Here is a 20,524-nt window from a genome sequence, read left to right on the forward strand (position 1 = left end):
GCAGAAAATAAGTTAATGTCTGTCACATTCTTGTTGTGCGTCCTTGAACAAAACAACTGGTCCTTCAAAAACGTATTTGTCCTTTGATAATATTTTGAATAATCATTTATTACTCCTACAAATCACAGAATATTTGAATTAAAGTCCAGTTTTTATCTGTCATTGATTATGTTTTTGTTATAATGAGAATGCTTAATCCCGTTACAGGAATGTTTGAGATACTTCTACTTTACTCTCAGTTCAGTCTTTCGTAGTTCTTTCTTTTAACCTCTTAACCTCTACTACTCTTTATGTCTCTTTTCCTGTATCAGTCATCCCACCACCTCTTCCCATCGCCTCCACCCCCACCCCCACATGCGCACACACACATAGTGCCACCCCCCTCCCCTCCATCCCCCACCACCACAACCCCCTCCTCCCGTCTAATATCACTAACCAGTGAAAAGATGTTAAACTAAAGAACCCCCCTCTCTCGATCTCTCTCTCAATGACATGCAATGACATATATGATGTAGTATTGTGTAGTGTAGACCCTGTTTCAGGGCGGGGATTGGACTCTTGTGATGAACTTGAAAAACCTTAGCGCGCCAGTGCCTATATCTATTATCCTCGAAAATAAGGATTTGTCTTGTCTTCTCTGACTGTCTGTCTGCCTCTCTCTCCACACACACACACACATTATATATATATATATATATATATATATATATATATATATATATATATATATATATATATATATATAACACTATAGAACTGACCCGTGTTGACCTCAGCGTCCACCACCGTCTGTCCTGTGGTCAGCACACCTGTGGCCACATGACTCACCTCAGTGTCCCAAACAGATATGGACACAGGGCAAACCATGCAGCTGGCACATGCTTTATAATCTTTCGGTCTTTCTTTGTTCGGGATTTAGATTTATCACGACATACACATGCGCACAAATATGCACATACGCGCACGCGCGCGCTCACACTGACACAGACAGTGTGTGCGGTGTGTGTGTGTGTGCGTGTGTGTGTGTGATATGCATATACATATGAGAGAGAGAGAGAGAGAGAGAGAGAGAGAGAGAGAGAGAGATTCTTTTTATGCGAGTTAAAAAATATTGAGCAAAATAACATTTTGATTGCTTATGACTTGGATTGATTACATTCCACATGCTTTCGCATTTTGCTTCCCTTTTGACTTTCACTTTATCATAAGCTATACGCAATTACTTTTACGTATAGAATGGACATTTAATATAGTTTCATTCCACTATTAACATATCATCGTTCAACGTCTTTATTGGTTCTTATCTAAGTATTTTGTTTCAATAAAGATGAGCATTTGGCTTTTTGTGGGTTTTTTTAGGCTTACTTATCCATTTTCATCAATGACTTGTTAGTTTCAGCGACATTGAATTTTTTTTTTTTTTAATTATAAACAAAATCTTATTGTTAAAGGGTGTTAATAAAAAGTGAGTGAACCATAAACTAGCATACACATTTCTGACATATCAACAACAACAACAACAAATTATAAAAGATTTAAAAAAAAAAAGAAAAAAAGACACACACACTTCTTGCTTCTTTCTTTAGTTGCCTTTTTCTTTTCTTTTCTTTTTGTCTCTACCACTTTTTAACCTTTTTTCTTTTCTCTTTGACATTATTTTGTTAGTTTTCACTAAACAGATAATCAAATAGCTCTTACGAGTAACGTCCCTTACTACACAGTGTGAGCAACATGGCTGCAAGTCGACCTCGTGGACCGAATATCTTGATCACAGGTATGACGACCAAACATACTCTATTGATAATTCGAATTTTGACTGTAGTTTTGTGTTGCTGTTGCTTTGTAACTCAAGAGAGAATCAGTAGTGTTCACAAGGCGTGCGCGTTTGCTCTGTCAGTCACATCGAGGAGATGAGGGGAAGCATAGACACTGATATTGTAGTGATAATTCTACTTTCTAGTGTCTATGGGGGATGAAATGTGGATGTTGCCAGGTAAAGCCCTATTAATCATCTTCATTCAGGAACCTACTTTTCCGGCAATTCTCGTGCATTGATGAAACGGTGATGGAGTGGCCGTAAGTCTAGCGTGAGGGGTAGAGCACGATGCTTTGCAAATCAAACGAATATTGGCATCATTTCCAAAATAACATTGCGCTAATTCTTCAAAACGGAACAGAGTCTCTGTGGGCTTTTCGAAATACAGTAGACTGAGCAACACACTAAACGCCACGTTCCTGGCATCAGAAATCTTTTCCCACCCCTGTTGCGGCCAATCAGTGGGAGTTTGTGTTTGTCAGGTCAAGTCAAAATGATCTTGATTGAGGGTAAAAGAATAAGCTTGTACAGCTTTTTTTCATTTTGCCCTCAGAAGAAAAGGGAGAAAAAAGAAAAGACATGAAAACAGAAGAAAAGATGGACAGGGTAGGAAGAGTATAACATGAAAAATCAAGCATGATAAGATACACAAATTCTATGGTGAAAAACAAAATACGAACAATTCGCAAATGAACATAATTATAATTTATATACATGATGTCTTCACAATGTGTGTGTGTGTGTGTGCACGCGCATGTGTGTGTGTTTGTGTGTGTGCGCAAGTTTATAAGTGAACACATGTCAGGAGAGCTCTGTGTTTGTGTGTGTGTGTGTGTGTGTGTGTAGGCTGTATCGTGTATGTTTTTACATTTATTTGTTTATTTATCATGATTTTCTTTTTATTTATTTATTTTTTATTAATTATTATTATTACTGTTATTGTCATTATGATTATTATTATTATTATCATCATCATCAGTATTATTAGTATTAGTATCTTATCTTTTTCTCTTTTTTTCCCTTTAAAAAAAAAATTAAAAAAAAAAATTATTTTTATTATTATTCATTTACCTTTTCTTTTTTTTCTTTTTCTTTTTTGTTTTTTGGCCTGACTAAGCACGTTAGGTTATGCTGCTGGTCAGGCAGCTGCTTGGCAGATGTGGTGTAGCTTCAAGATTGTATGGATTTGTCCGAACGCTGTGACTCCTCCTTGAGCTACTGATACTGATGAAATGATAATTATTACCATTATGCTAGTAGTAAATGTTGTAACCCATCGCCAGTGATTTTTTTTTTCTTTTTTTTTTTTACTGTTTTGAGGGTTATTTTACACAATTTGGTGTGGACTCAACTGTCAATATTATGCCACCGTCTTGCAAGCCTGAAAATTGTCTGCAATGACTGACATGTTCATTCACTTTATGCCAACCATAGAGCTGCTCTTTCTGTTTTTGACCCCCAAACCTTGAAAAGGTAAAAAAAAAAAAAAAGAAAAGATAATATTATATATATATATATATATATAATTTAAAATAAAAAAGTTTGAGACAACTGACAAATGTTGGTACAGGTTTGTGATATGGGTAATTTTGCATCATATTATGCATAATTCTTGATTAGAACTAAGTGTCCATTACACACACAATGTGAATGTCATTTCTATATGTTATTCCTCATTTACAAAGCACAAAAAATGTTTTATTGAAATAGGTTCCAGAACTTAGGACACAAACACAGGACAAAACCATATATGATATATGGGTCAGTCTCCCAAAATGGGTACCAGTAGGAGGGTGTTCATCAAAAGGTGTAGATTATTCACACCTTTGTTTTATTAAACACACAATTACTTTAATTTTAGAAAACATACACTGAAAAAACAGTAAACACTATTAACAACAAAATATGCTGTAGATATTTAATTTGGGTGAAAAAAAAAGAAGTGAGAATGCGAGTGAAATCAATGATTTCTTGCTACCAATGTACCATTTTGTTAGATGAACTTGATGAAGTTCTGCATCAGTTTGTTCTTGTGAATGATGAATGAAAATGGCAAATTTGATGTACAAGATATTATTAATTGAAAGTGTTGTGTTGAATTGAAAGTAAAAGTCTATGTCAGTATGTGCATATATTATGAAAAGCACACAGCCATTAGAAAATGAATATAAATTAGCCTAAAAAATTCACATCGTGGTTGTAAGTGTATCCCAAGGAGTCAAAAAATTGGTGGTCAGAACTTCCATGCAGATATGTACAAACATGCCAATGACTTGACGGACCTCATACTGACAGAAATTTATGACAAAAACTAAAGATATTATACACTTTAACTGGTTATAGAAACAACAAATAATGCTTTTTTGAACGGTTTAAAGTGTAATAGTGAATTATGGGCCTTCGTTTGGACGCTGTGCGATGGACCATGGTATTCTGTGACCCTCAAACCAGCCAGTGGGTTTTCCTGCTGAGTGTGATGAGTATTTCCTGTGCCATAGACATTGCTGTAGAGAAGGTGTGGCACTCTTTTTCTCTTACAATTAAGTGCTTGATGTCATAATTTAACTTTTTAGCATATGTATATAACCACATACTACTATCACAGTGAGATGGTGAAAAGTTTTCTCTTTCAATCGATACCAAATATAATTCTATAATTAGTTATTGGCAAGGTGCCATAAGAAAAGAAGTCAAAATATGTGTCAACAGTGACTCTTCACCTGGTGCAAAGTGTCAGTAATGAGGGAACTGGCCTGTACATGCTGCCTATGTCTGGATAGCATTGATTCTACAGTCCCAGTGACATTTTAAACTCAATCAGTCAGTGCTTTTGGTCACACTTTTTTTTTCTTCTTTTTTTGCTGCCCCATCATCTGCACCGTTTCAGTGGCATTACTCCCCCACCGCTTAATTAGATTCCCCCATACATGACCACACCCGGGTCCATCCGTCACAATTCCAGCGTCTGTAGTCCGCAGGGAACAATCAGTGTTAGGTCGTCAGGAGGCCACACACCAGAGGAGACCCTGCACTACTGCTGAGTCACTTCAGTGGTGTTCAGTGGTGCCTGTTCTGATTTAATGTACTCAGTCACAAAATTTGTCAATTTGGTTTGTGTCAAAACAACACAATGGATTGTTTTGTTCTCTTCAAGTTCAGACTTGGTCAAGAGGGGAAGGCTTGTCGGTTTCCTATTGTGGCAGGAAAGTTGGCAGCAGCTGTAGAGCTGTTTCAGTGTGAAAAGCAGACCTCTGTTTAACATGACCCCTCCATGTCGCCTATGTCGGTGTGGAGTGATGGCCAAGAGGTAACGTGTCCACCAAGGAAGCGAGAGAATCTGAGTGTACTGGTTTGAATCCCACAGTCGTCGGTATTTACTCCCCCTCCACTAGACCTTGAGTGGTGGTCTGGATGCTAGTCATTTGGATGAGACGATAAACTGATGTCCTGTGTGCAGCATACACTTACTGCATGTAAGGGAACCCACAGCAACAAAAGGGTAATTCTGGGGGAAAAAATTCACTTCAGTTTGGGTGAGGGTGGGGGGAGAATTGCAGGCAGAAAATTTAGAAGAAATGAAAAAAGGATAGCGCTCTCACTGAGACTCAGTATATCTCCCTGGGGAGAGCAGCCTGAATTTCACACAGAGAAATCAGTTGTGATGAAAAGAGTAATACAATATAAAACAATACAAAAACAATACAATACAAATACAATACAATACAAAATAACACAACAGAACCCACAACACAACTGTCTAGTTGACTAAAGTCGTCTTTGGCAGCAAAAGACTTGAACTGTAATTCGCTGAAGGAACAAACCGTGTTGTGTGGCAGGCACCCCGGGGACGGGGAAGACGACGCTGAGCGAGCACCTTGCGGAGGTGGCCGGGCTGAAGTACATCAGTGTCAGCAAGCTGGCCACCGACCAGGAGCTGTTTGAGGGCTATGACCAGGAGCTGCAGTGCCCCATCATTGATGAGGACAGGGTCAGTAATAATAATAATAATATTAATGATAATGACAATAATAATGAAGACTTGTTAAGCGCTTTCCTCCCTTAAAGTTAAAGGGAGCTCAAAGCGCTTTACAAAAAAAACAAACATAAACACACATACACAACAAAAGATTTAACACACAAAAGCATAAAACAGATTCAAAGACTATGCGTATTACATTACTTAATTACACGCATGCACACACACACACACACACACATACACAGGGTCTCCATGGGTTACAGCTGAATGTCATGGAAGGTCTATGCATAGGCGTGATGGCCGGTCATCCTTTTTTTGTTGTTATAATGATAATTTACAATCAAAAACACGTATGGTTTTTGTTTGTTTTGTTTTTTTTGACGAGGCCAACCATCCTTGCTCAGGGTTCTGCCCATACCGGGTCATGCAAGTCTGGAAAAGTCTGAAAAAAAGAACAAAATGAGAACCGTTTGCAGGGCTGGGGAAGTGTTGGAAAAATCTTCTTTCTGCATATGCAGTTCAAGACTTTTTAATTTTTCCAACGGAAATAGAACCACCTGTACAAAACTGGGAAACTAATTTGTAATAGATGTTTCCTGCACTCTGACTGGAGTGCAGGTGTACTGCTAATTTGGCTTAGGTTGTCTGCATTTTTATTTTATTATTTTTTAAATATTTTTTTATATATATTTCTTTATAAACAAGACATTTTTATGACTAGTTACTCATCTGGAACTCCTGCATTTTGTATGCTGGACATGACATTGTGAGCCAGATTGTTTTATTTATTGTTCTTCCACTAGTTTAAAAGTTGGTGTCATCATTGGAAGCTCCACTTCATGAAGAAGCCTCTCAGTGTCACACTTTATTTGATGTAATTTGTTTTTGTTTTTTTATTGTTTTTTTTTTATTACTCTCATTTTTTTTTTTACTATTAAAAATTAAATTAAATCGTTAAATATTTGTAAAATATTTTTAGTTTCGTATCTATACAAAAAATTACAATAAAATTCAATGAGCATAAAAATTTGAAAATGTATAATTATGAGCTTATACAGTGTTGAACATGAATTTATTATGAATCTGTGTTCTTATTGAAAACTTTGTGTTGTTGACACTGACAGTTCGAATATTATTCCTATGTTCTTGTAATTTTATATGCCGCCTTGTTATCAGCAAAAGTGTCAGCAATTTCTCTCTTACAAGAGATGGTAAAGTATTTTTTGTATCTTGTGATATTTCTGTTTTCTGGTGTTAGTCACAATGTTAAGTATTGTGATATGTGTGTCATTTAGGTATTGTGGTGTATGTATGATGAGTGTTGTGTATGATGATTTGTGTGTGTGTGTGTGTGTGTGTGTGTGTGTGTGTGTGTGTGTGTGTGAACATAGGAAATAGTGTTTGGTAGGGTGTCTGTGCAGCACTGTACATGCCAGTTTTTGGTTTAGTGCTTTTAAGTAGAGTGTGTGTTTTACGTGTTTGTTTTTAAATTGTACAGCGCAACTTGAGCATGTTTTACATGGAAAGGTGTTAGATATGAATTCTTCTTCTTCTTGTTATTTGTATTATTGGTAGTTGTAATAGTTTTGTTGTTGTTGTTGTTGCTGTTGTTGCTGTTACTGTTGTTGTTGCTGTTGTTCTTGTTGTGGTTATTATCATGATGATGATGATGATGATGATTAGTGATATTAATATTAATATATTATTCTCATCATTATTATTACTATTAAAAAGTATTATATTTTTGTTATTATTATTATCATTATTATTAATATTCATTTTATTTTCGATAATTATTCGTAATATTATTACTGTGACTGTTATATTTTCATGATTATCATGATCAGATCCTGGACGAGATGGAGGACGACATGTCAGCAGGGGGGAACATTGTGGACTACCACGGCTGTGAGTTTTTCCCCGAGCGCTGGTTCGACATCGTCTTTGTCCTCCGCACCGATAACTCCATTCTGTACGACAGGCTGGTGAACAGGTGAGTTATTGCAGTGTCTGTGCACCTTGTGTCAATCAGATCAGTCAATCAGACCAGTTTGTGGGTCATGGTAAGTACGTGAGTTCCGTGAAATTTTAGGGAAAAAATTTCCTTTAATGTCTTCATTAGAAATACAGGGAAAACTGTCGTGTTGGTGACAGGATAGCATAAGACAGTACCACCTGGAAATAACATTTTGCATTAAAAAAAGAAAAAAAATGTAAGCAACATGAAAATAATGTTTTACATTCTGATTCATGAAATTGTAAAAGTTACGGTGCACTCAAAATGATAAAAAAAAAAGAGACAACAATGATGATAAATGAGCAAATAAATGTAAAAAATGCAGACACACATTCACACATGAGTCACTGCCAAAAGGTGGGCACATTGATGGTTGTGTATTTTCAATGTCAATAAAATCACATCCGTTTGTGCTGTGTTTGTTTTACTTTGCAAGAATGTTGAAAAATGCCCAAAGACACACTAGAGACAATATATTCCACCAGACCCCACCCATTTTAAAGTAATTTGATCTAAACAGCGGTCGAAGCCCTCTAAAACGGGCTGCCGAAAATGGACAGTTGCACACGTATGAAGAACGTCAATGGTTTTACACTACAATGTGCCCGGGAAACAAGTCCAAATTATTACAAATGATTAGGAGTGCTTTCTTTTATATAATCCAGCCAACAAGACACTACAATTATCTTTTTAACGATCACAATCCCGCATTGATTTTCATGATGACGCGCATCATCCGTTGTGTAAAATTTCTTCGAAAACGAAAATTCCTTGTGCGTCGTCTGCTTCGCTTTCTTTGTTCCAAAAATAGATATCATTCATTTGATTGAAAATTGTTCTACGAGAAAAGATCAACTGAGATTCAAAAAACAGTTTACTCTGGTTTTTATAAAGCTATTTCTGAATGCTCTGATTTCGCGGTAAACAATGATGTTCATAATCAAACCTCATCAAAAACAATTTATCAACTTTTTTAAAACTTTGACGTCATCTATACTTCCGGACAACCGAGTTATACTTCCGGTGTCAATAGATCGACTGAGAGGCAACACAGCGGCGTGCTACGCAAGCGAAAAGGTATGGTGTAAACATTCTATCTGAAATGATCTTTCATCATCAAATGATTTTCATCATCAGTTTTGCTTGGTTTTTTACAATTATTCACTCTGTTAACATGGTACATTGTTATTTTCTTTGCTTGTAGCATGATTTGAATGTATTTGTTGCTGCTTTCACCGTACGGCATTGCCGTGAATGTGTTTTCTTTCTTTCTTTGGAGGTGATTTTCAACAGAATTTACACCATGCTACTGTTGAGTAAAAATGAGTTCGTCATCAGGGCCATTGTGTAAAACTGATGTTCACAATCATCTGAATGATTAAACAGCACAAGTTGCAAAACGAACTTGAGTTTTGTTCCCAGGATCTTTTTTTTTCAAATATATTTATTGAATTGAAGAAAATCCATTGTTTTCAAGGTATTTGATAATCTGGAGACAATGCTAACAATATTTATATCCCAAAGTAATGACGCACATCAGTTTTACAGTGACCAAAGAACAGGACATGGAAAGTTATATGAATAAGCCAGATTTAATTAAGAAGCAAAAAATTGGGGTATATTTGTTTTGAAAAAAGTTTGTTTTTGTTGTTGTTTGTGTGTGTGTGTGTTTGTTGGTTTTTTTTTTTTTTTTTTTTTTTTAATAAACAAATGTACACTGACAAGAGCATGAATATATTCCCATGTGTACCCAGACAATAGTAATGATAATGTTTATTGATATAGCGCAGGGTTTGGGAAATGGTGTGTGTGTATGTTTTGTTGCATATTTGTTTTGCTTGTGTGTGTGTGTGTGTGTGTGTACACATTTTATGACTTGATGTGCATTTGTTGCATTCACGTTTTCAGATACAATGACAGAGACACAGATTTTACATCACCAAAATGAGCAGAACGCCAGTCTTCAGGCAAAAAAAGATGCTAGAAGAGCGAGAAACCGGGAAGCTGCCAGGGCCTACAGAATGCGGGTTAAAGCTGATCCTGAACTTCACAATGAGATGAAGAAGAAGGCCAAAGAAAGAACACGAAAGAATCGAGAGAAACCGGTCTCGGAGGAGCAGAAAGAGCATCAACGTCTGTTGCACAAACAGTGTCAAGCTCGCTACATGTAAGTTGATCTCATCCTTTCTGTACATTTCTAATTGTTTGTATTGTTTATAAATAAGAACCTTTTTTTCATACAGCTGTAAAAATGTTAATAATAAAAAGTTTTTTTTTGTAAAACTTGTAAAGTTGTAGTTAAAGAATGAACTGACTTGTTTCTCTCTCTGAAGCTCTCTTTTTCCCTTCCGCACACACACACACACACACATTCTTTATGTATGCATGCACATATTTTCATATTCTAGAAAGAATTCATTCTCTTTATGCCCTTCAATCTAATGTTAAGTGCAATTAGTTTGGGTTTCACAACCAGTGTGGATTTAAAAGATGTTAAAGTGAATAGATAGTAATCATATACAGTGGTTTGCTTTCATTGTTTTGAAATGTTTTGCCCCATAATTCAAAGCATGTTCTCTCTCTCTCTCTCTCTCTCTCTCTCTCTGTGTGTGTGCAGTGCAAAGAAGAAGGCTGAAGAAGCAGCATCGGGTGGGCCACCAGCGCGGGAGACGCGACTTGACAAAGCAAAAGCCGATAAGAGACGAGAGTACATTAGGCTGGCCGTCCAAAAACATCGTGATGCTCAGCATCCAAACAAAAAAAGACGTGTAAAAGAGAAAAGACGCGAATATTATTATAAAAAAAAAGGCAGAAAAGGAGCAGATTTTAAGGGCTAGGAGAGAGAAGTCCATTCAAGTGGAGCAAGTACTAGAACAGCCTAGTTCTACTACACAGGTAGAGAGTTCTCCAACTTTAATTCTTCGCACACATGTGGAGAACATTTCCAAGAAAAGAGACAAGGAGACTCTTTCACACAAGAGATATTTAAGAGAAATATTTCAGAACACTCCACATGCAGGTGACATTGGGTTCTCAAACAAGTATTTGAAAAACTCTCAAGAAAAGTGTGTGTATCATACATCCCCAGGAAACAGATTTAGAGCGGTTGGGGATTTCTATGATGCTCATGCAGCTGAGGTCCCCTGTAAGTCTGCCAGATATAAAAAAACAGCTGACAAAGCCCATCAGTGAACTCTATCAGGAGTTCAGGGCAAAAAATGAGGAAATCAAGGTTTCACTGAGAACATTCTATCGTCTCAAACCAAAATACATACAATCAGTGACAAAATTAAAGTTTCGTCAATGCCTTTGTGAACTTTGTCACAATCCAAAAGAAAAACTGAAGAAACTTAACCTTTTCTTGTTGAGCAAGCGTGAGAGTGTTGACTCATTGTTAGGGGAAAGTGTGTGTGGGTTTGAGGGTGAATTTCCAAGGAAAAATTGCTTGGATAGGCAGTGTTTTCACTGCGGGGTTGAGCAACTGCATGCCAGACTTAAAAAAGAGGTGGGAAATTTGTTGACAGAACAGGTAAAATGGGAGAGGTGGGAACTTGTGAGAATGGGCACTCATTCAAGGATGGAAAAAGTGAGCAAATGTGGCAGCGTGAATGAGTGTCTGGGAGAGCTGATGAAAGAGCTTGGACCTCTGTACAGGCACAAGTTTAATGCAGAGTGGCAGAGAAATCAGCTCTACCATTTAAAAAGAAATCTGCCAGAAGATTGGGTAATTATTGTGATGGATTTTGCAGAGAATTTTCTCTGCAAATTCCAGGATGAACCCCAGAGTGCCCACTGGGCCTACAGACAGGTCACTGTGTTTCCTGCTGTTGTTCACAGTAGATGCTCATGTGGAGAGCTGAGGCGAGACAATCTGGTCTTTCTTTCAGATGACCTTCGTCATGATGCCTGTATCACACAGGTTTTCATTGAAAACATCTTGGAATATGTTTCTAAGCTCAGGAATATGAAGAAAGTTCTGCTGGTGAGTGATGGCTGTGCTGCACAGTTTAAATCAAAACTGCCGTTTCTTTTCCTTGCTCGCAGCACATTGCCACACTCAAAAGGGGCATCCATTGAAAAGGTTTTTTTTGGTGCACGCCATGGCAAGAATGATTGTGACTGGTGTGGTGGGGCAGTGAAAAGGAATGTGACACGTGACATTGCCTCTGGGGCTGTCACTGTCAATGGGGCTCAGGACATGTTTGAACACTGTTCACGTACGATGAGCCATTCAGAGGGCCCTGGAGAGTGCCTTCACAAAGTTCAACGCTTTTTCCTCATTGAGCCAGACCAGGTAGACAGGAAAATAAATTCAAGCATGGTGAAGACCATTCATGGCTCTAGAAAGCTCCACCATGTGCGAGTGCAGGCACAAGATGAGCTGGCAATCAGGACTCTGTCGTGCTTTTGTAAACCATGCATGTCTGAGGACTACGCACACTGTCTATCTGCTGCCCATGTTCCTGGTTGGCAAACTGCCAAACTGAAGTTTGCTGGCTCAGTTCCTTTTCATCCTCAAGACCATGAGGATGAAAAAGTGGACTGCGACACTTTGCAGTCAGAAGAAGATACCGCACACATTGCAGAATCTGAATACAGTGACACAGACTGTGAGTCAGACTGTGAATCAGTATCTCCTGATGAGTGCACTGATATGGATTCTGCATCGTGTGAAGGTCTTGATCACTCAAACAGGACCAATTTTTTTCATTCAGTTGCAGAAGCTCTTGAAAATTGCTTCAGTTTTCAAGAAGTTCAAGAGTCAGCAAAGAACTTTCAGGATGAGGTTGAAAGTTTTTCTCTCCCCTCACCTTGTTTCCCAGCCGTTGCAGGGCACACTGTGGATACAAGTGCACTTGCACTTATGGCACCAGATGTCCAGCAGCTGTGTTTTCCTTTGCAAGTGGAAGGTGATGGGAATTGTTTCTTCCGATCTTTGAGCCTTCTTCTGTTTGGCAAAGAAGATTTGCATGAAGAGATGAGATGCAGAATAGCCATGGCCATGGCACTTCATCCAAATCTCTTTCTTGATGGCAGCAACTGGTGTTCAGCTCATGATCAGGTCACTCCTGAGAGTGTGATTCATGTGGCTGTGCTGACATCAGTTGCACCCAGTGAATCGCCTGTGGTTGCTTTTGAGCAGGAGGTGATGTCCATTCTGCGGAATGCTTCTTATACTGGATTGTGGGAGTTTTTGGCTGCCTCCCACGTTCTGAGGCGTCCCATCCTGTCAGTTTATCCAAATCTTGGGTGGGAACTTTATATAACCCACTGCAACAGGATTTTCAGGGCACCCAATTGCAGTTCAGATGAGAAAGTCATCATCATGTGGTCTTCATCACGCACAGATACTGCTGAAGAGCACTGGGTTCCAAATCACTTTGTGCCAGTCATTCTCCGGTCTGAACAAAAGGATTGTCCAGTGGTAGGGAACTTTTACATGGTAAAGTGGCAGCAGAATGAGTACCTTGCTGAGGTGAAAGAAACGGATGAGTTGCTGCAATTGGCTTGCGTGCTGTTCTACCAGCAGAAACCTGGTACGCAGCTTTTTTCATTTCCCACTCGTCCAGAATATTCATGGGAACCTTTCGCTTCTTTCAGAAGGAAAGTGCAGCTGCATTTTGATGAAAAAGCGTCGTCACACAGGTGTCAGTTGTATGCCATTTGGTGAATGGTTTGAGAGAATTCTTTGCTGTCTTGGGTCTGAATTCTCAATCAGTGCCAAACTGTTCTTTTTTTCCCTCTTCATTGTAAAGTCTTTGCAAAGTCTTTTCAATGTAATGACAGAATATGTATCTTGTTTGCATATTTTTTGGGTTTTTTTTTGTTTTTGTTTGTTAGATGTCAATATTGCATTTGTGACAGTTTCTCAGCCCTTTCTAAAAATATTTTTTAACATGATAGGCAAACAGTATTGTGATACTGACACCTGCTTAGCTTTGGTGACCAATACGGGTTTTGTTCTGAATGAATGGGGTCAGTTTTGATTGGTTAACACTGGTGTAATATTTCATAGTGTAGTGTGTCACTGAGATGACTGGTGGTTGAATTATTGTGGCAATTCATTATCTCTTGTTTTTTTTTCTGTTTTTCTTTGTGTGTGTTGTTGTCTCCATTGTACAAATTAAATCTGGTTTGTATTGGTTTGAAAATCATTTATGACAGGATTTTAAGACTTAGATTTGAGTTTATATTGTTGTAATCACTACAGGAATGTGATACAATAATGCTATCTGACATACTGGTTCATCTTCATTTTTTGTTGACATTTTGGCTGTCGTTCCATTTGCTGGAAAATGTTTTGTGTAAAACTGATGTACATCATACATTTGTTATGTGCATGTAAAACAGCAAATTTTCTTTGGCATTAAAATATTTGAATGAAAATTGTTGTCATTGTGTTTACTGTTGTTCTGTGACAGTATTATTTGAGTTTATAATTGTACCAGTTACTGTTTTTTGAAATGTTTAGTCTTCATGCGATGATGTGCATCAGTGATTACAACCAACCCCCCCCCATCAGGCAAGAGCCAAAAGCTTTCAACAAATATTTGACATCATGACTAAGTACATCAAGGTTAAAACAGTGCTTAATGAAAGGTTTTCAACCTTCCTGATTGGTCTCTTACTGTATAGAGGTGTGCATGTGTTGTAAACACTGATGTATGTCATACTTGTCAGAAGTGTCTTCTAATGTAATTTACTCGAAAAGTACAAAACACGCTGTCTTCTCCTGTTACACAAAGGTGACCACCTATGGTCCCATTACAAAAATGTATTCAACTTTGTGTAATTCAGTAACTGATTTTTGCCACTCACTGCCCACTTTCTGTGCCCACCTTTTGGCAGTGAGTCACATACGCACTGCACTCACTCACTCACTCACTCACTCATTCCCTCGACCGCTGGGGTCGTTGGGGGGCATGAGGAAGATGTCATAGCTCGCCACGCCGTTCTGTTGGCAGCTTCGTGAGGAGATCTGGCACCATCATTTTGGTCCATTCCTTGACGTTGTCGGACCAGTCATGTCCTTTCAGTGGGCTTGGTAAAGCTTGGCGGCGCCCGTCTCCTCTCCAAGCCAAGACCGCAAGCCGTAGTCCACGATTATGGTGTGGTACGCCCTCGGTCATGTACACTTAGCCGTTGAGTCCATCATGGGACCCTTCCGCCCTGGTCGTTGGCCGCCTGTCGCCGCTCTTCCGCCCAGTGGTGCAGTGTAAACACCACCCCCTCACGTGGTTTAGCCCGCCAGCTGAAGCGGTTTGCCGGGGTGTGGCGCTTGGAGCCAACACAACACGTGAGAGATTTAGGGGTGGATGAGGACCAGTGATGCCCGTCCATCCTATCAGTAGGAAGCAGCATGCCAGACACCAAAGGTACTACCTCTATCCAGAGCCCCTATACCCCAGTGCATAACAGATATGCACCAAACATGCAGTTTCACAGATATGAAAGCACAGTCAAATACACATAAACATACATGAGCCCCAACACACACATACACACACACACACACACACACACACATTACCCGCCATCACCCGCAAAAAATCTGCATTGGTCTGCAGTGTCTTATTCATTATCATCTTCTTCTTTTTCTTACTACTTGAATTGCAACAATGAACATGCTGATTTTTTTGTGTTCTTTTCATTTGAGGGATGCTGTATTTTCCCTTGATGGTGGGGAGAAAAACAAACAAACAAAAAACTCTTCGGTAGGCTACCTATGTATCTTCTCCACTGAGAAAAGATAAAACATATAATCCATTGAATTGCACAGTCAGGAGGATCGTGCAGAACGCCAATTAATATCAGTGAAATCAACGACTGACTCACTGACAGTATCGATTTCAAAGGTCCGGCAATCAATTCACACTCAAGAACCAAATTCTCTATCATTATTGACGAAACTTGCTTAGTCGATAATCTAGATCATTCATTACGATCAACTTTAACAAGATTCTCGCACAGTTCAAAATAATCTTCAAACTCATTGTTCAGATTATGCCCAAACTCTCAGCAGTCTTGATATCAAACACATCTTGCAACTTTGAAAATTGAAAGCTATGGCAAAACTAAACCAAATCGGACCCTGATAAATTCAGAATGTTCAGCAGGAAGTGACGAAAATGGGGCAGTAACTCTGTGGGAATCTTGTTTGTAAGCAACAACGGCTGCACCCATAGCAAACATATATCTAGTGGCACTTCACAATAAGAGAATGCAGATTTTTTGTGGGCACTGGCGGGTGCTCCATAGTAACATGGTGTTGTGAACATGTATTTTTCCTCATAATAGAAATCTCATCTGAAAGAGTGAAACCATAAAACACATTTACTTTTACATTTTTCAAAATGATTTTATTTCTTTAAATTCAGGGGATCTGCAGTGGTTGTTCAGTTCCTATTCAGGCACATTGCCACTCGGCCACTGTGTGGCTTTTTTTCCTTTTTTAATTTTTTTAATTTTTTTATCTTTCTTCTTCTCCATTCTTTCTTTCTGTTTGAGTGTTTCTGTTAAGTGTTTCTCTCTCTCTACTTCTTCATTTCTTCTTCTCCTTCATCGTCTTTTTCTTCTCATTCATTATCAATCTTTTCGTCTTCTTCGTCTGCTCCTGAGATGAAGATGTGTGTGTGTGTGTGCATGTGTTTTGAACCTGACAGGGTTCTTCTTTGTTTCTGTTTCTGTTACTGCCTCTTCTTCTTCATCATCATCTTCTCCTTCCTGCTCCTCCTCATCTTCTTCTTATTGTTCATCTTCTCCTCCTTCATAATCATTGTCATCATCATCATCATCTATTTCTTCTTCACCTGCTCCTGTGATGATAGTTTGTGTTTTTGAACCTGACAGTGTTCTTTTTCTCAGTTCTGTCAGTCTGTTTCTGTAACTGTCTCATCTTCTCCTCCTTCATAATCATTGTCATCATCATCATCATCATCATCATCATCATCATCTTTTATTTCTTCACCTGCTCCTGTGATGATGGATTGTGTTTTGAACCTGACAGGGTTCTACTTCTTTTTCTCCTTTCTTTCTATCTGTTTCAGTTACTGTCTCTGTTTCCTTTTCATTACCATTATCATCATCATCATTATCATCTTTTTTTTTCTTCGTCTGCTCCTATGATGATGGTCTGTGTTTCAAGCCTGGCAGGGTTCTTTTTCTCCTTTTTTTCTTCTTTGTCTGCCCCTGTGACGATGGTGTGCATGTGTGTGTGTTGAATCCGGCAGGGGTTACGGCGGCAAGAAGCTGGAGTCAAACCTGCAGTGCGAGATCTTCCAGACCATCCTAGATGAGGCGCGGGAATCCTACAAGCAGGAGATAGTGCACGAACTGCCCTCCAACAGCCCGGAACAGCTGGAGGACAATGTGGAGAGGATCCAGGCCTGGATTCTGCAGTGGCGCACTGACAATGGGCTGGGGGCGTGATGGTGAAGGGGGGTGGAGGAGGGAGGTTGTTGTTGTGGTGGTGGTGGTGGTGATGTTGTTGGTTCACTTTTGGAGTGTCGAACGAAGTGGTCTGGGTTTTTTTGGTGGTTGGGGAATGTGTGTTTTGGTTTGGAAGTGTCTGTGTGTTTCTGGGGGAGGGAGAGAGGAATTACTGATACATGTGTGTGTGTGTGTGTGTGTATGTGAGTGTGTGTGTGTGTGTGTGTGGATATTGATGTTTGCATGAGCAATGATGTATGTGAGATGTACATGTGATTTTATGTGCATGTTTGAAATTGTATCTGTGTGTGTGTGTGCATTTTGTGTGTGTGTGTGTGTGAGAGAGAGAGAGGGAGAGAGAGGGAGAAGTGTCGTTAAGAACTACAAATGCATATGTTTTCGTGTGTGCATGTGTGTAAGTTCTGGGTGATTACTGTTGTTTGAATGAGCACTGATTATATGAATATATATGCCAACATGTGTACACGTTTGAAGTTGTATTTTGTATGCATATATGCATGCATGTGTACATGTGTGTGTGTGCGTGAGAGAGGGAAATTGTTTGTGCTTGTTTGTAAATGCATACATATGAGGAAGACATTGTTTCTGCTTGTCTGGCATACCAGACTCTGTGTGTGTGTGTGTGTGTGTGTGTGTGTGTGTGAGAGAGAGAGAGAGAGAGAGTGAGTGTGTGTGTGTGTGAATTGTGGGTGCATATTGTTGTTTGCATGAGGACTGTTGCATGTGTTTGTGTGGCACACATCACATGAGGTGTGGTGCCGTGCAAGAACTGACTGTGGTTCCCTTGGTGGTGTTGTGCACACTGGCTCCACATAGCAGGCTGAAGAGATGGGAGTGTGTGTGGAAATTCCCCATGGTGTTGTGCACACTGGCTCCACATAGCAGGCTGAAGAGATGGGAGTGTGTGTGGAAATTCCCCATGGTGTTGTGCACACTGGCTCCACATAGCAGGCTGAAGAGATGGGAGTGTGTGTGGAAATTCCCCATGGTGTTGTGCACACTGGCTCCACATAGCAGGCTGAAGAGATGGGAGTGTGTGTGGAAATTCCCCATGGTGTTGTGCACACTGGCTCCACATAGCAGGCTGAGGAGGTGGGAGTGTGTTTGGAAATTCCCCATGGTGTTTTTTTATTTTCTGTTTTACATTAAATGACGAAGAATGCATGGGGGCGTGTGTGTTCAAGACCAGCCATCATGTAGGATCAAAGAAATTCAAGAAATAAAATATGACATGATCAACTTTGCATCAAAATTGTCTGTTATTTTGTGTTATATTTTAATATTTTTTACTGGTCATACAAAGGGGACAGTAAAGCAAATCAAAGTAGTAGTGTGGAAGAAAATGCTCAGCTTCAGAGAGAATGACTTAAGTCTTCTATAATTATGGGTTTGTTGAACTTGAAAGGGCAGCTGTCATACTGTAACCACGTGATGAGTCAGAATTTGTTTCTTCTCTCTGTATATCATATTAGTATATGAGTATATTTAAAATTAAAGTATTTTCTGTGTTCATGTGCCATAGATTTGTTACAGTGCAGTTTGAAAAAGGCATTTTTGCCATCACGTTTTATTCATGCTTTCACAGCAAGACTAATTTTTCATGTAGAGTTTACTGCTGCACTCATATAATTGTTTGAGTGTTAAGTGTAGGTATGTTGGTTGCATGTGTGTCTTTTAAATCCTGAACCGGACTATACATGGCGGGCGATTTGAATCAAGCCAGTTTCTCACCAGAGTCTGACACTGTGACGTCGGTGAAGGTTTATTCAAAATAAAAGCCTAATAAAGCTACGGTTTGGCTTCATTTATGGCAGAGAGCGAGATTTGCCTAGCAGCTTCCAATCTAGACCTGAATTGACTTTGGAAAGTACAAAATGTGTCAGCTACACGTAATACAAAATTTGAATGCAGAGAAAAGGGGCGGAGCTAGAACCGAAACCTTGCTCTCGGGAGTTAAGACTTTAAGTATGTTTAGTGAGTGTGCGTATGTGTGTGTGCATGCGCACAACATGTGTGTGGATTGGAAGTGCATTGTCACATGAATACAGTTTTATTTCATGTTGTATAATTTGACAAGTCAGCAAATTAAAAGTAAAAAAAAATGTCCAGTTCAGTAAAGAGTGTTATCAAGTGATCATTTGCTGTGACAAGTTTTATCTGACTGTGGTGACTGTTCATGTCAGAATGGAAGTTACATATGCCACAGTGAGAGAGACAGTGCCACTGTAAAACAGTGTGTTGACGTCACAAAAAGGCTGAACATTTGCAAATTTTTGCTCTGATCCGGTTTGTGTCAAAGCTAGCTGTCTTTTCATATTAATAATTAAACGAATTATGGTGTGATAGTTGTGTCTGACTGTGACATCCAGAACAGCATTGGAGGCAACTGCTGTTCCACTATCTGAGGTAGAATTTGATTATAGTGAAGTGTCTTTCCCAAGTTACATTCCCACTCTCGCGGCTAAGCAGGTTTTAGGACAGTCGGTGTTGGGATAATTCCCAAAGGCCATCCAGCCCCCAAACTGCAGTAGTAAGAGCCAGTGCAATCTTGACTTCAACTTTGAGAGTCATAGTTCTTCACAAAAGACCAGGGAGAGCGCGTCGCTACACTACAGCGCCACCCTTTTTTTTTTTTTTTTTGTATTTTTTTCTGCGTGCAGTTTTATTTGTTTTTCCTATCACAGTGGATTTTTCTACAGAATTTTGCCAGGAGCAACCCTTTTGTTGCCGTGGGGTCTTTTACGTGCGCTAAGTGCATGCTGCACACGGGACCTCGGTTTATCGTCTCATCCGAATGACTAGCGTCCAGACCACCACACAAGGTCTAGTGGAGGGGGAGAAAATATCGGCCGCTGAGCCGTGATTCGAACCAGCGCACTTAGATTCTCTCGCTTCCTGGGCGGACGCGTTACCTCTAGGCCATCACTCCACAAAGCAAATGCCTGATCAGCAGCATAACCCAACACACATAGGCCTTGAAGGAAAATAAATAAATAAACAGTTAAGTAGAATAAGAATAGGACAATTGTAACTAAAGAAAAACAGAGGAAAAGAACAGTGATAATATTATGACTGATAATAATGATGATAAATAATAAAGTTGGTTTTATGTACGGGACAGATATATGCTGCTTTGAGGGAAATTTGTTAGTTTGAAACAGTTTGTTTCAGTAGCTCAAGGAGGCGTCACTGCATTTGGGCAAATCCATATACGCCACACCACATCTGCCAAGCAGATGCCTGACCAGCAGCGTAACCCAAC

The 20,524-nt window shown here is 39.3% G+C and overlaps 1 protein-coding gene and 1 long non-coding RNA gene across 2 annotated transcripts; both read left to right on the forward strand.

The window, feature by feature from the left end:
• Window positions 1–1,713: 1,713 nt before the first annotated feature.
• Window positions 1,714–19,477, forward strand: LOC143297289 (adenylate kinase isoenzyme 6-like). The gene is made up of 4 exons (XM_076609559.1): window positions 1,714–1,774; window positions 5,653–5,804; window positions 7,643–7,788; window positions 17,043–19,477. Exons 1-4 carry the CDS (start codon window positions 1,732–1,734, stop codon window positions 17,239–17,241), a joined length of 540 nt encoding a protein of 179 aa, XP_076465674.1. The 5' UTR covers window positions 1,714–1,731; the 3' UTR covers window positions 17,242–19,477.
• Window positions 8,170–14,190, forward strand: LOC143297143 (uncharacterized). Its single transcript, XR_013057217.1, has 3 exons — window positions 8,170–8,889; window positions 9,721–9,979; window positions 10,430–14,190. It is a non-coding gene; the product is annotated as an uncharacterized LOC143297143 (long non-coding RNA).
• Window positions 19,478–20,524: the final 1,047 nt, after the last annotated feature.

This window comes from Babylonia areolata, chromosome 22 (assembly GCF_041734735.1).
Source record: "Babylonia areolata isolate BAREFJ2019XMU chromosome 22, ASM4173473v1, whole genome shotgun sequence".
Taxonomy (NCBI): domain Eukaryota; kingdom Metazoa; phylum Mollusca; class Gastropoda; order Neogastropoda; family Buccinidae; genus Babylonia; species Babylonia areolata.